Genomic DNA, 14657 nt, shown 5'->3' on the forward strand with positions numbered 1-14657 from the left:
AGAAAATGTTGTGGTGACATGGAAGTGAAGGAGGGTGAGTGGAGGACACACTGACTCCTGGCTGTGTTCTGGTTGCTAGGTTCCCAGATGTCTGAGGAGGCTCTGAGGATGTCATCCTGGCCTTGAAGCCCACCAGTATGTCAGGTAAGATCCTGCAGCCCTCCCAGCAGCGCCCAGCCACGACCACACACAAAGAATTTACGTCAGAAAAACCTTTAAATCCATACTAAACAGGAAACTAAGGACTCCATTCTTTAAAGACACATTTTATATTACATAAAATCCCAGGAGTTGCTTTTAGAAGCTTTGCAGCAGCAGATCTATCCGGGTTTTCCGGGACCTCAGGTCCTGCATGTTTCAGGTGTGTCCCTGCTCCAGCTCACCTGACTCAAATGACTGCATTCACTCATCGCCATGCCAACAAGTGCTGCAGAAAAATGCCAGTGAGCTATTCATGTAAGTAAGAAACACTGTAAACATGCAGGACAGAGTCCTGGTTAAAATGGTGATAGCATCCAGTCCTACAAGCGGTTCTGCTCCCATGTATCAGATTTACAACTGGATGAAGTTTATATATTCAGACCCGTTGATGTCCACCTGACAGCAGCTGATTTCCTGTCTGTCCAGGAAGTTGACTCCCTGAACGCTGAGGCCTCGCTGCCTTCAGCGCGCCGCAGCACAGCGTGTCATCTGCTGCTGTGACCCTCTGCCAAAGTTTCCAAATTGAACTTTAAGTCTTCTAAGGAGGAGTTGAATGATCTGTTTCTGTTCACAGTGATTGAATTAATGATTTGGGAGTTTTAAGCCCTGAATTGAGTCCTGAAAATCAGTCGGCTTGCTCCAGACTCAGGTCTGCTGTCAGAACTCACTTTTTCTAACGAGTCATGAGATCAAGTTCAGTTTAAACTCAACTTTATCTACGTTTCTGATGTCTTTACTGTAATGCAGTCACCATTTAATACAAAACAGTACATATATATTATTATGCACATAATAAAACGTTAATTATCATTTATAGTAGTAGTAACACCTGCCGTAAACCTCTAAAACGAAGTTTCTAGAATTATTTTTAAACTTTCCAATTAATCTGAGCTTGAACAGCTACAAGCTTGAAAAACCTACTGAACATAAAAGTTTTTGACATCTTTCCTCATTCCCCAGAGAAAATACCAGAAACTCCTGCAGCAGAATGCCCTTACAGACCCAGAAAGCAACCTGCCAACGCTGCAGCTCGCTGTGTGCGGGACATATGGGCTGCAGCAGCGCGCTAACAGCTTGTCCATTTAAATTCAACAGGCAAGTACAGTATGTGCCGCTAGATGCATTTAGTCAGTAGAGATAATGTACGAGGTAAATTGGTCGTCACGTGTGGATTTAGTCGTCCCACTAAACACCTCTGATCCGGCACATATGTTATCGAACCAAACAGACACAAGCTCACGTGTATCGCACGAGGAAATGAACCCAATCCCCTCGCTTGCTGTTACACCCTGAAAGCAACACCAACTCAGCCGCTGAGCTAATGACTGGGATGCTGCTGGGTTAGCAGGCTGCTGCAGCTCCTGTCTGACAGGCCTGCATCCTCTCTGTTTCTGATTGCATATGAAAGCAGAGCAGCTGCTCTGTCTGTCTCTAACCTGTTTTACTGAGCTATGGCCTGCTTTGGTAAACTGCCTCTCCCCATCTGTTTTTAGAGCCTGCAGAGAAATGCTCCCCCTGCTGGAAGGATGAGGCTGTTCAAAACGGTAATATTTCACCTCCATTTTCTTCCTGTCTGTCTGAGTAAGCTTGGGAGCATTTCTGCTAAAAAATTTTAAAAAAGAGGTTGACATGAAACCGAAGAAATGCTTTCGTTTTCAGTCTCTTTACTTTCCTGTAAATCTTGATTTTTGCTCTGGAAGTGGTCTTCCTCACCCGTTCTAGAGAGATCTAGAAAGTGGTGTATAGTTTAAGGGTGCTCTCATTACACAACACATAGTTCTAGTCATTCAGCATTCATATCTGCAGGTTGAGTTTATATAAACTTTCCATGTTGCGGTAACAGGAATTAAGACACATTAAGGGCCGTTATCATCATGCAGCTCTCCATTCCCCAACACTTGTGTGGGTTCAGGCGTTCTGGGTGGAGGCGGCCCGACCTCCGTCACCCGAGCTGCCTCCTCTTTGCTATTCCAGGAGGACACTAAGGCGTTCCCAAGCCAATCGAGAGGCATTATCCTCCTGGCGTGTGCTGGGTGTCCCCGCAGCTTCCTCCTGCTCCAACCTGTCTCAAACACTTGGCCTGGATGATGTCCAGGAGACGAACTGCTCAGATGTCCCAGTCACCTTGACACTATCCCTTTTAGTGTGAAAGGGTAATGTGCACCCTGAGCCCCCTGAAAGAGTGAGCTCCTTACCACATCCCCAGGGTAAACACAGACTGTCTTAAAAGCAAGCTGATTTGAGCCGCTTGGATCCATGACCTTGTTCTTTCAACTACCATCAGACTGGGGGAAAAAAGCCAGGCTGAAAAACAAGCCCAGATGCACCGGTTGGCCTCGATTGCAAATATCTGATTAAATCATTTCATCAAATACTTAAATAAATTTTTACTGTTTTGCTCCAGTCCAGAAACGTCTTACATCTCCTATGTGTGCTGATGGTTTCTGAAACTTTCCATTTTCCAAATTAAACCCAACATTTTATAATGCCTCAAGCATCTGTGTCTAAAATATTTTGCACCGTCGCATCATGACTACACCTCCACTGTGTCCTACAGTGAAATGTGAGTCTAGGTTTGATGTGCTGCTTTATGCCACCACTGCAGACGACCCAGGTTCATTCTGAATCGCTGTGTTCTCCGAACTTTTTCATGCTTTCAGATCCATTCAGATAATGTATTTTCACTAGGAGGTCATCTTGCATAAAATTGTTTGTCTTATTGTCATATCCTTAGATGACTATGTTTTTCTGAAGAATTGAAATTGTACAGGTGAACCTGGACAGAACTGGGATTCATTCCAGTCATTTCCTAACAGAATTCCTGGCTGTTGTCCATCTCATCCAGAGTTGGGTTGTGGCTGAGCCTCCTGCAGGCTTCCTCTCTCTGTGGCTCCTGCTTTCACTCCAAACCATTTCATGCAGCAGGAAGTCTCTCAGAGTGATTTTGCTTTAATTAGGAGTCATTAGATGAAAATAATAGTTAATATAAAGCCAGACTATTTAACTCTGTGCAGTTCTTATAAATGTTTTACCCTTTTCTTGCTTTTACAAATCAATCATGCTCAACAAAATGTGGCTTTTTGGACAAAATAAATTGGAAAACAAACTATTGATGTTTAGGTAAAACCTGATTTCACAATAATGTTAATGAATACAAATATTTTGACATAAATAAGTGTTTTCCACCCCTTTAAAGTGACTGCTCTAGTTCAGCTGGTTGCTGAACTAGACCAGCTGACATCAAATATATTTAGTAATTGACTTAAAGCCTCACAGTGAGTGGAATGTAACCCAGCGACTGGAGTATAAAGACAGCTGGTTCTGGAAGGTCCATTCCTGGTTACCACAACAGCATGAACACTAAAGAACACGCCAAGCAAATCAGAGGTTAGTGAAAAGTATAAGTCAGGAGATGAAGACGGAAAAAAAATATGAACATCCCCCAGAGTTCATCAAGACACGAAAGAACAGGTCGTCCTCACAATCTAGTCTACGTGAAGGAGACTAGTGAGATAAGACACCAGGTTACCATGACTACGCTGAAGGAGCTCCAAGATGCAGCAGCTGAGATGGAGAGACTCTGCAGACAATCACTGGTTCTTCACCTGTCAGAGTTTTATGGGAGAGAGGCAATGAGGAAGTCACTGATGAGAAAAACTCACATCGAGGCTGGACTAGAGTTTGTTTGCCTAAGGGTACGTGGGAAGAGACTCCATGGTCAGGAGGAAGAAGCTTCTTTGGTCTGATGAGATTTTTTTATTAAGATGTTGTTTTTAGAGGACAAAAGCACTTCTCATTACCACAAACATAACATCCCTGCTGTGAAATATGATGGTGGCAGCATCGTGCTGTGGTGGTGCGTCTCCAGCAGCTCCTGGAAGGCTTGGAAAGGTCAAAGGTCAAATGATTGCTGGTAAATCAAACAGTTAGTTTCCATCTTCCGGAGAACTTCGGCTTCAGAGAACATTTATCATCCAGCAGGATGACGAACTGAAGCTTCCAGCTAAACATACACAGAGACAATCTGAAAACAACAAGGGGGAGGTTCTGAAGTGGCCCAGTCAAAGTCTAGACCTGTTCACAGCTGACCTGACAGAGCTGGAGGAATTCAGCAGGAAGAATGGAGAAAAAGTGCAGCGTCCAGATGAGCAGAGTGACTGAGAGCGATCCACACAGACTCCCTGCTGGGACGCAGCCAGAGGGGCAAATACTAAATACTGACTAGAAGGAAGAAATATTTATGCTAATTTACACTTATTATATGGCCAATATTTGTAATTCATTATCATTCAATTTTCACTTTGAAAACTGTTTCTCTGTTAAATGTGTTTTCTGTCATTTTTAATCAAAAAAGTCACATTTTGTTGCTCATGACTGAATTGTAAGAGGTTAAAACATCCAAGGATTTGAATACTTTTTATAGCTACTGTAATTCATTTTATCAGTGAAGTCCAAAGAAAGAAAAAGTGATGCAGTGGTTTACAGCAGGAAGAAAGGTAAAAAGAAAGGAAATCATCTATGAAATAATCCCAAAGAGACGTTTTCTTATTTAATGTAGATTACTCTGACATCAAATTTATTTATATAATAATTGACTTAAATAATTGGGTAGTTGGAGAAAGAAAGTAAATAAGAGAAACTAATGTAGTGTTCTGACTTGTTAGCCCACTCTGTAGTTTATTTTTAATTTAATAGATTATGATTTGTATATAGTCAACATGCTACCATAGTCACTTTCTACACAGTACTGAAACTATGACGTAAAAACTCTCCAAACACCAGGATGTGTTGGATCAGTTCAGTCTGTTCAGTCAGACCCAGGAGGACAGCAGCTTCTGTGAGGGAGGGGAAATGGCCGAACTGGACACAGCTTAACGCCCAGCTCATCTGGTTTAAAACTGATGATACGTACACTGCTGAAATCAAAATGACTAAACTTCCCAAATCAGAACCTCAAGGACAAACTTACAGATTAGACAAGATGTCCGGTTCCTTTCTTTGAATTTTATCTGAACTTCTATGTTTCTGGCTGTAGCTGGATTTTTTAAAATCTGTTTTGCTGGTAGGTAATAAAAGTATTTTCATCAGAAATATTGGATTAGTTAGTGGAGAGGAAGCCATTTTTATTTAAATTTAACCAGTTAAATATGTTTGTTCTGACGTTTACAACAAATGTTCTCTCAAAACATGCAGTTTGTATGCAGAAATATACTGTATATAACCTTATATAATATACAGTATAATCAAACAATAAATCAAGTTCAGTGTATTATTCAAACCGGAGGAAAGGAAACCTGACAGGTTGCATCGAGTCACTGACTTTGCAGCAATCCCTCATACTGATTACACATGTAGCGACAGTAGAGAGGAAAAACTCCCACTTAACAGGAAGAAACCACCTGCAGAACCAGAACCAGAACCAGGCTCATCTGCTGTAATCCAATATGAGCTTTGAGAAACCAGAGCATCCACACACTGAAGCTCTTTTTTCAAGTGCCTTGAGATGGTATGTGTTGTGAATTACCATTACCTGGAAACACTAAATTGAATTGAATTACATTCTAGGAATATATAGCTGTGTGTTTTTTTTATTATTTTATTTTGTTGTTTTTTATTGTTTTTAATTAGATTTTTTTTGCTGTAAATAAAGAATGTGTAAAAATAATAAACATAAAAGAAAGAGTTCAAATAAGTTTATACTTTTGCCTTCCTCCTTTTCAAACAAATAGTTATCTAAATATGTTATGGCATCTGAATTATAAATGTAAATATGTTTGAAATAAACACATAAACTAAAAAACAGACTTAAGCTGAACTGAATCCAGGACAAGAATTATATGTATCCATTCATAATATTCTCAGAATTTAGTTTAAACAGGAGGACTAAAATTATAATTTCTGTTGTTTTGTCGTTAATTTTATTTTCTAAAAATAAAATTAAAGATAAATAAAATTTTCTAAAAATAAAATTAAAGAGAAACTCTGGAAGCACTTACAGTTTGTTAACTCTGTGGTTCTGACACAGTGTGAACATTACAGCAGCGAGCCAGGCTTCTATGTTCAATATTAATGCAGAGCCTACAGGTGGCAGATGGAGCACATGACTTTCTTGCCAATTGACTGTTGCATTAGGGTTCCAACAAGAACTTGACAACTTAGAAATGTTTGAATTTCATTGTAATTTATGAAGCTTTAAGTTAATTTGCTGACCCAAACACATTTCTTCCTGTAAACCCCAGTTTGACTGTAGAGGGCATTTCTAAATCTAGTCCCTCAGCAGAAGAAGAGTTGGTGTCCTGGTTGTGCTGGGTTCAGTCCTGGAAGTAATATCAAAAAATCTATTGGAAAAACACACAGTTAAACATAGTCATAGTTTTATAGGAGAAAACGTTTGCATGTATGAAACAAAAGTTGGAGTTGAGATTTTAAAAATTAGGATAAACATATCTTGTAATTGCAGTTTGTATGTAAGATATAATGACTTTATGTTTGGTGACATGCTTACAATTTTTCTCCACTAAGAGTGACCAGTAGAACACAACATGTTAGGGATCCATCATGTATCAGCACTAAAATTGGTATTGGTCAACATTAGTCATTTTCTAACATATCAATAAATAAGACTGATATTAACAATCGATATTTTTACCATCTTGTTACCGTTTGTTTTTGGACAAGGAGGGGAGGAGGTTGATGTGATGTGACAAATGTGTTTGTTTGGTCATGTGACAGTGATAGCGATGCAGCACAGGATTATGGGAAGTTTATCTGGTGAAGTTAGTGGTGTGGTAGTTTTAATCAAGGTGAAAAAAGAGTGGAGAAATATATACATAATGTATACAGTAACAATAAATGCCTGTTATCTGGTAAAGCTGTGCTTCCTACTTTTGGTTTTTGTTGCAGTCACTGGGATGTTAAGAATAGCTGCAGAGTTGCATAATGAGCCGGCATCACTTGACCTTAAAAGTTGAACCTTCTAAAAGATCAGCTTTTTAACAGTGTGTTTTCTGACTCTTTACCAAATGTTGGCTGTTTTGTGAAAGGAATAGAAAAAAGTCTTTGTGTAGCAGTCGCATGTTTGGAGGTTAGTGGTATTTTTCTCTGTGACACGCTGTCAGACTCTCAGTGAAACAGAGCTGCTGACGACCGCTCTGACACAAAAACACTAGAGTAGTATGAAAGAGAGCCATGGGGACGTTGCGGATAATCCGCTCCAACTTCAACTTTCAACCTGGGAGCCTTCTGTTGCTCCCCTGGGCTTACTTCACTGGGAAAGGTTCATCTAATGTGGCCTCCTCAGGTAACACGGACTAGCCGGGGACATCTGGCACGGGGCGTCGTGTTAATTGAGGGCCCCTGGGTGGAAGAGATGCTTGACATCCAAATATTGTTCATGACCGGCTTTGAACCCCTGAGTCGCAAAGTGATCAATCAGGGAGGGAATATATTTGTGTAAAAGCCCTTTGCTGAGCCACTGCAGCTAGGCGCCTCTGACTGGGAAACTATGATCCCGTCGGCACGGCGGCGAAAAATGATGAGGAAACAGAGGCATGAAGGAGCGAGTGTGTTGTTAGCTGGAACAGAGAGGCCATGGCGCTTCATCCACCTGTGTGGCAGGAATACTTGGAGTCTGCCGCGAGACGGATCTCCAGGTGTTTACTCTGCCAGGATAACATGCATTCTGCCTGTGGAAATAGATTTCCAGCTCTTTTTCATTAGAGCATGTTCAGAAGAACGAAGTGATGCAGATCTCTCTGACCGGTAAGGTGAGTCCATCACATTTTACCTTCATTGTTTAAAACTGACAGCTATGCTTCAGAAGGTGCCGTGCATTTCTGAACCTTTTTTTATAACTTTTGTTATAATAAAATAGCATTTTAAAATTTATTTAAAAAATCAAGACCCTATTTTAAATTAGAATCTGATGAAAAAAAATCTCAATATAATCAAATTAATTGAATTGTTTTATAGCTCTGCAAGTATATAAAAAAACTAAATTTATTTACATGCAGATGCTCTGAATACGTTCTGATTTTAAGCATACATTACCAGTTGTACAGAAGCTTTTAATGACTACGGTACATAAAAGATCAGCTAAACCGTATGTTAAAATGACTTATTAGATTTAGTTTTTTCTACAGCTATACACAAGATATTATCATCTGTCTGACAAACATTCAGCTAAATAAAAACATAAGGGGAATAGTTTGAGCACAGGCAGACATGAAACCCACCGTAAGGTGCAGCCAGATCAGACAACAGATTGGTTCAGTATTGACTTGCCCTAAACTGTCTGATGGATGCTTAACAGTTTGTCGACAGTTGTTAAGGAAACTGCAAACAAGATTAGGCCCAGTCAAGGACATCACCTCATCAAAAAGTTAAACTGGTATCAAGCCCTCTTTGCAAGCAGATTTGCCTCATAGGACCTGTCTCTGAAAAGCTGCTGCATGTTGATTGAATCCAAATGTGACACAGTGACACTTGTTGAATTAACCCAGCCTTAACCCCACGCTAAGCCTCTCTAACATATTCATGTTGACTCCTTAGTTACATTAAAACATTCATTTTGCCATGAATGTCATTTAGGTTATTTTAATGCTTTGTCTAAACATCCATAAGGCCAATATTACTGTGAGATTAACAAAGTAATGATATACAACTTCTCCAATTAATATTCTTTAATAAATTCAAAATTTTTCTCATCTTAAGTGAGTTTGTAGTTAAAATTGAAATTATAATATTTCAATATTGAATTCTACTATGATTTCTGTAGAAGCACTACTGTCTGTGTTTTTTATTTTGTTTTTGTTTTTTTAGATAAATTTCTGTATCATTAGAATCTGGATCATCATAGGTCAAACAGCTCAACATACAGGACCAAAAACTGCAGTAACACTAATACATAACATGTTTTCAGAACGGTGTGTGTGTTTTAAAAATAAAAAGATTAAATGTGTTAAATGTGAGCTGATCTTTTATGTAACTTTGTCATTAAATAACCGGCTTTGTAGAATTTAAACAAGTAGAACATTTTGAGTGAGCCAAACTAAAGCTTAGAGAGGCAAAGACACACAAGTTATCTATTGTAAATGTATAGGAAGTGTCAGATGGACATGGTGGACATGTCCTCTGATTTTTTTTTTTTTTTTTTTTTTTTACCCCTCCAGGGGGTCTTTTTGTGGGCTCTAGAGTCCCTTTTTACAAAGTAGGCTGACAGGAAAGGGGGAAGGAGAGGGGGGGAAGACATGCGGTAAATGTCGCCGGGTCCGGGAGTCGAACCCACGACAGCCGCGTCGAGGACTTGAGGCCTCCAAATGTGGGTTGCGCTAACCACTACGCCACCACGGCACACCCGTCCTCTGATTTTTAAAGCAGATAATGTTCTTTGACTCCATGGAAGTATTCTTGTCCCATCAGTGATCTGCCTGCAGCCCAGACCTGTCTCTGTCTCGTAGTCAGAGGCAGATGTAAATGAAGGCAGAGGACAACAACTACGGATTGTTGAGCTGCTAAAAGCACTAGAGCAGCTGTGATGCCAGCATGAATTATGATTTTCCTCATGTTGATCTTTCTGGTGTTGGTCACAAATTTCCACATTACATCAGTTCTGGGTGTAAAGGACAGGAAGTCGTTCTGAACGTCCGAACCGGAACACAGAACATGAACACGTTGCATCTGAAACATAATTCCCTGTCAGATATTCTATTCAAGCGATGAGGACTGTGACTGAGTGCAGACTACTGTTCTGTGTTGTGTTGCAATATTTTTAATTCAGTGATTTTGATGTTAATGTACAGGTAATAACATGAAAAATAAAGTGAGGACAGCTTTCTATAGGAGAGTTTGACATCAGACCGTCTCAAATCAAAATCATTGGGAACAGCATCCTGGTGGAAGCGGGTTGGTCAGTTGACTCCCTCACCATCTCATGCTTTTTCAGATTTATTTTTTCATAATCAGTCTTCTGCTGCAGTGTGAATCTCCCTTAGCTGCTGCTCCAGTAGAAATGAAGTCTCATAAAGCAGCTGTTTCCCCACCGTGGGACTCAGAGGTTCTTTAAGCCGGGTTCAGTTTTTGGTTTACTGATCCAAACCATTTTGTTTGGAGACTGTGAGCTGTTCAGCTAAAAAAAAAATCTTTTCAGACAAAAGAATAAAGAGATCAGATAATTTTTACCCAAACAAGGCTGCTACTCTCCCTGTTTTATACAGAACCATTCTGTTGATTATTTTGTTTGTCCTGCATTAAAGTTTACTGCAGTAACTAGAATTATGACTTAAAACTGACTAGCTACGGTATTTTGGTTTTAAAATACAATTCACCTTAAAATGGGATTTCCCCAACTTTATTTGATCGTGATAAATGTTCATGTTTTACCTGGAAAGAAAAAACCATCTCAAATAGTGACAGTATTCAACCCTGCCATGTTTTACCCGTTTTATTGCTTTAACAAATTAATCACAATCAACTAAATTTGGTGGTTTCTGACAAAAAAACAAATTCTGTTACAGTGAAAACTGATTTCTATTAAAATAATATTAATATAAAAAAGTGATTGCATGAATATTCACCTCCTTTAAGGTGATTGACTTAACCTAGCAGAGGTCCAGCCAGTTGGTGCTACAACACAATGAGTGGAATGGAGACCAACTGAGGGAAATGTAGAAACATCCTGGAGGACAGTTAGTTTCCATCTGCCAGAGAAATACGGCTTCAAAGAACATTTATCATCCAGCAAGACGACGAACCGAAGCTTCCAGCTAAAGATACAGAGATGGACAACAAGTGGGAGGTTCTGGAGTGTCCTAGTAAAAGTCCAGACTTGTTCACAGCTGACCTGACAGAGCTGGAAGGGTTTAGCAGGAAGAATGGAGGAAAAGTGCAGCGTCCAGATGAGCAGAATGACTGAGAGCGATCCACACAGACTTCCTGCTGGGACGGAGCCAGAGGGGCAAATACTAAATACTGACTGGAAGGAGGAAATATTTATGCAGTCAATTATTTTATTTTACACATTTTTATTTAACTGTCATTGTTTTGTAGAATTTAGTTACATTACAAGATTAGCATTTTTTTGTTGTTGCTCATGACTGACTTGTAAAAGCAATAAAATGGTTAAATTAATAACAACTAATGTAGGATTTCAGTTCAGTAGCAGCATTGCTTCTAAGTACGGAACAGCTTGTTCTCACCAGAGTTGTGTTTAATGTTGTTGTAGACACTGCTGGTGAGGACTGAACATGAGTTGCATTGAATTATTAACATCTTTCGTATTACTTTGTGAAAATTATACCCCTCAGAATAACTGAAGAATTTTGAATCAATGACTTACAATTAAATTTCATTTTCATTTACGATCAATAAAGTATTTTTAAATGAAGCAATCTGTTTGCCATGAATCCACTTAGCTGCTAGATTGGAATAGTTGTTACTCATCTAACTACGTTCATTTACATTTTTCTGAGTCGACTAATTAAAGGACTCTGAGCTCGCTGCTTTAACACAGCAGCTGCTTACTGTGTAAACTATTTACACAGCTCACGACGGTTTGAAGCTGGTAAACCATCACACATCGCTAACGTCAGGCTCGTGTGAGGCTTAATGATGCAGCATATGCGTAAACTGCCAAACAACAGTGCATCCTGATAATGCAAGTCCTTTTGTACTCCACAGCTAATGAGATTAAAAAGCCACCACTCTGCACTGCTGCTTGTTACTTCAACACAAGTCAACGTTTAAGTTAATTTAAGACACTTTAAGCGTCATATTATATCTGGACCCATAATCACTTTGTCAGGCTTTTTGTCTCAAGGTTTAAGCTGCATTACTGGATTATCAGCGCCTGTGCTGATCATAATCTAGCTGGGAATTAAAGTGTCTCTCAAAGTATAATAGTTTGTTTGTTTATTGGAACAAGAATTATTAGTGCTTTTCTTGTTAGATGTGGCAAGTTTACAGAGATCTGTGCTGTTCTATACATGAAACAGTTTTTATGTAGTCCTGCCTCAGATTCCCAGGTTAACACTGAGTGGCTGTGTTGGTCAGTTTTTATTATTTTCTTCATTTGACCAAGTAAAACCACAGCGAGATGTAGGTCTCATTTTCAAGAGGGACGTGAGCGCGCACACAACAACCTAGTCTTAATCTTAAACTTTAATCAATAATCAACCTGAATTTCAGCTGAATGGGACTATAAATGGCATTTATCTTGTATTCCTCTAATAAATATTGTTTATTTTATTATTATTTCCCTTGATTCTCTAAGAAACACAAAAATACAGGAGGCTTGTTTCTTCAAACTAAATCATCTTATCTCTAACCAGCAAAAAGAATTGAGATCTTTATTTAACTGAACTGAAATAAATAGTTTTCTTATCAGAGCTTCATCTTCAGGTTGCTTTAAAAATTGTTATTGCTGGACAGCAGCTGGAGGGAGATTCTCTCAGCGAGAAAACCTGAAGAAAAATATCATCATTGTCCAGTATTTATGTGGAAAAGGAAGGAGATGCCGCTATTATCGCTGCTGCAGAAATTCATTTACCATATTGATAACAAAACTCCCAATAAAATTTAGTTTCATGTTGATTTTGACATTTCTTTTGTAGCAAAGAAATATAAAAGAAACACTAAATCTAGCAGCAGACCCTGAGTAATTGTGGTTGGTAGAATATTTGACCTTTCAGTAGTAGGAGCACAGCTAGCATTTCCTGGTTAGTCAGGCCACCTGCTCAGGTACTCTGGATGCAACAGCTGCAAACAGTCTCACTACTGTAGTTTTAAAACAGTGTTAGCTTAATAAGAGTGGTAAGAAAAAGAAAAACATAGAGAATCATTAGTCAAAGAGAGGAAGCGTTGTGTCGGAGGCAGACGAAACTCCAGCAGGTTTTGAACTGTAACTATTTCAAACTTTAGTACAGAGCACATTTTAGCAAACTGGAGCAGGTTCATGTTTACTGTGCTATAACCTGTCTGAGTTAGGAACAGCTAAATAAGTCTCTATTAGCAGTGATCTAAAGGTACATTTCATAAACTTTGTCACATAATTGCTGCAGTTAGAAACAGTCCAAACCTCACAGACTCATTGTGCTAAAAACCTCTTCACAGAACATTTTGTGATTTTATGAGAAAATGTTTTTGCTGCTGTGGTCATCATAAAACAACAGCCTGCATTTGAAACACTTTCTGCCCATATACAGTCAGCTCACTCCACCTCTGTCTGATACAGGATGGTGCCTGAACGCGTCTCAACTGCTTCATCAGAACCAGCAACTGCTGGAGGATCCAGACTGGGACTCCCAGTCTGGATCTGGTTGTCATTCTTAGCTCAAATGTTTTCTTGTGCTCAGCTTTGGAATCACTGAGGTTATGTCAATCATCTGAACATCAGCTGCTGAAGTAAATATGACAGATCAGTGTGTGTTGCTCAGTGTGTTCTGCTTCCTGCAACCTCATGTTTCTGCCTCAGAATCTCAATAAAAAGACTTGATCGCATTAAAGCTTATCCCCTCATTACTGAACAGGGAGCCTGATCAATATGGCTGAGTACAGACTAAGCATATTATCTGAAATGGACCATGACCTCATCATGTTACTCATGTGCTAATAATTAGTAATAGACAGTAAAAAGGATGGATGGATGGATGGATGGATGGATGGATGGATGGATGGATGGATGGATGGATGGATGGATGGATGGATGGGTGGGTGGGTGGGTGGGTGGATGGATGGATGGATGGATGGATGGATGGATGGATGGATGGATGGATGGATGGATGGATGGATGGATGGATGGATGGATGGGTGGATATTGTCCCCATGAAAGTGATCAAAATTAGCTGCCTTGTTTCAAATCTTTTAATGATTTTATTATAGTAATTTTTTCCTCATAATTTGACCTTATAAATCTCTGTGTCAAGTGAAATGCTAAATATCATTTTTACTGTATGTATTGTTGCATGGACAGAGTGGGTGAGTTTATTTTTGTAGCTTGTTTCTCAATCAAAAGTGAAATGATATTGTATGCTGATTGTACACTTTAATTGGTTGTGCTTTCTCAATAAATATATCTAAAAGCCAAGCTGCTAGAACCACATTGAGGGAGTTGGGGAGTCTTAGAGGTAACAGAAGTGTGAGGTCTGTAAAGTCATGCTTCAGCTGGAATAGCTGTTTGGGTGAAGATGCTTCTTCCTCTTCATCACATCATCTTGTGTGTGTCTGGAGCTTCTTTCCACTCTGGATCTTCTGGCTAATTGCTTACTGTAGGTGCGGCACACAAAGATCCTAATCTGTGACATTGCCAGTGGAAGTGGCACATCAAGGATTTGCGGAGTGTGAGATTAGTGCCCTACGTCGTCATAAATCTCTGCTTCCCAATTCGGCCGGGTGGTGGCGGGTGGGGCAGTTGCTAGGTGTAGTCTGCGCTCCGTGGATTTGCTGGATCAAATGTTTGTTCT

General features: G+C 39.5%; 1 protein-coding gene across 2 annotated transcripts in view; it reads left to right on the top strand.

The window, feature by feature from the left end:
- The window catches only part of thrb (thyroid hormone receptor beta), a 91338-nt gene that overhangs the window by 68413 nt on the left and 8268 nt on the right, over positions 1–14657 (top strand). For both annotated transcript variants that reach the window (XM_023344968.1, XM_023344969.1), the window contains exons 3-4: positions 80–144; positions 1695–1745. In XM_023344968.1, coding sequence (XP_023200736.1) covers positions 138–144; positions 1695–1745 — 58 coding nt within the window. In that variant the 5' untranslated portion in view covers positions 80–137. The remainder of the gene's footprint in view (positions 1–79; positions 145–1694; positions 1746–14657) is intronic.

Source organism: Xiphophorus maculatus, chromosome 13 (genome assembly GCF_002775205.1).
Source record: "Xiphophorus maculatus strain JP 163 A chromosome 13, X_maculatus-5.0-male, whole genome shotgun sequence".
Taxonomy (NCBI): Eukaryota; Metazoa; Chordata; class Actinopteri; order Cyprinodontiformes; family Poeciliidae; genus Xiphophorus; species Xiphophorus maculatus.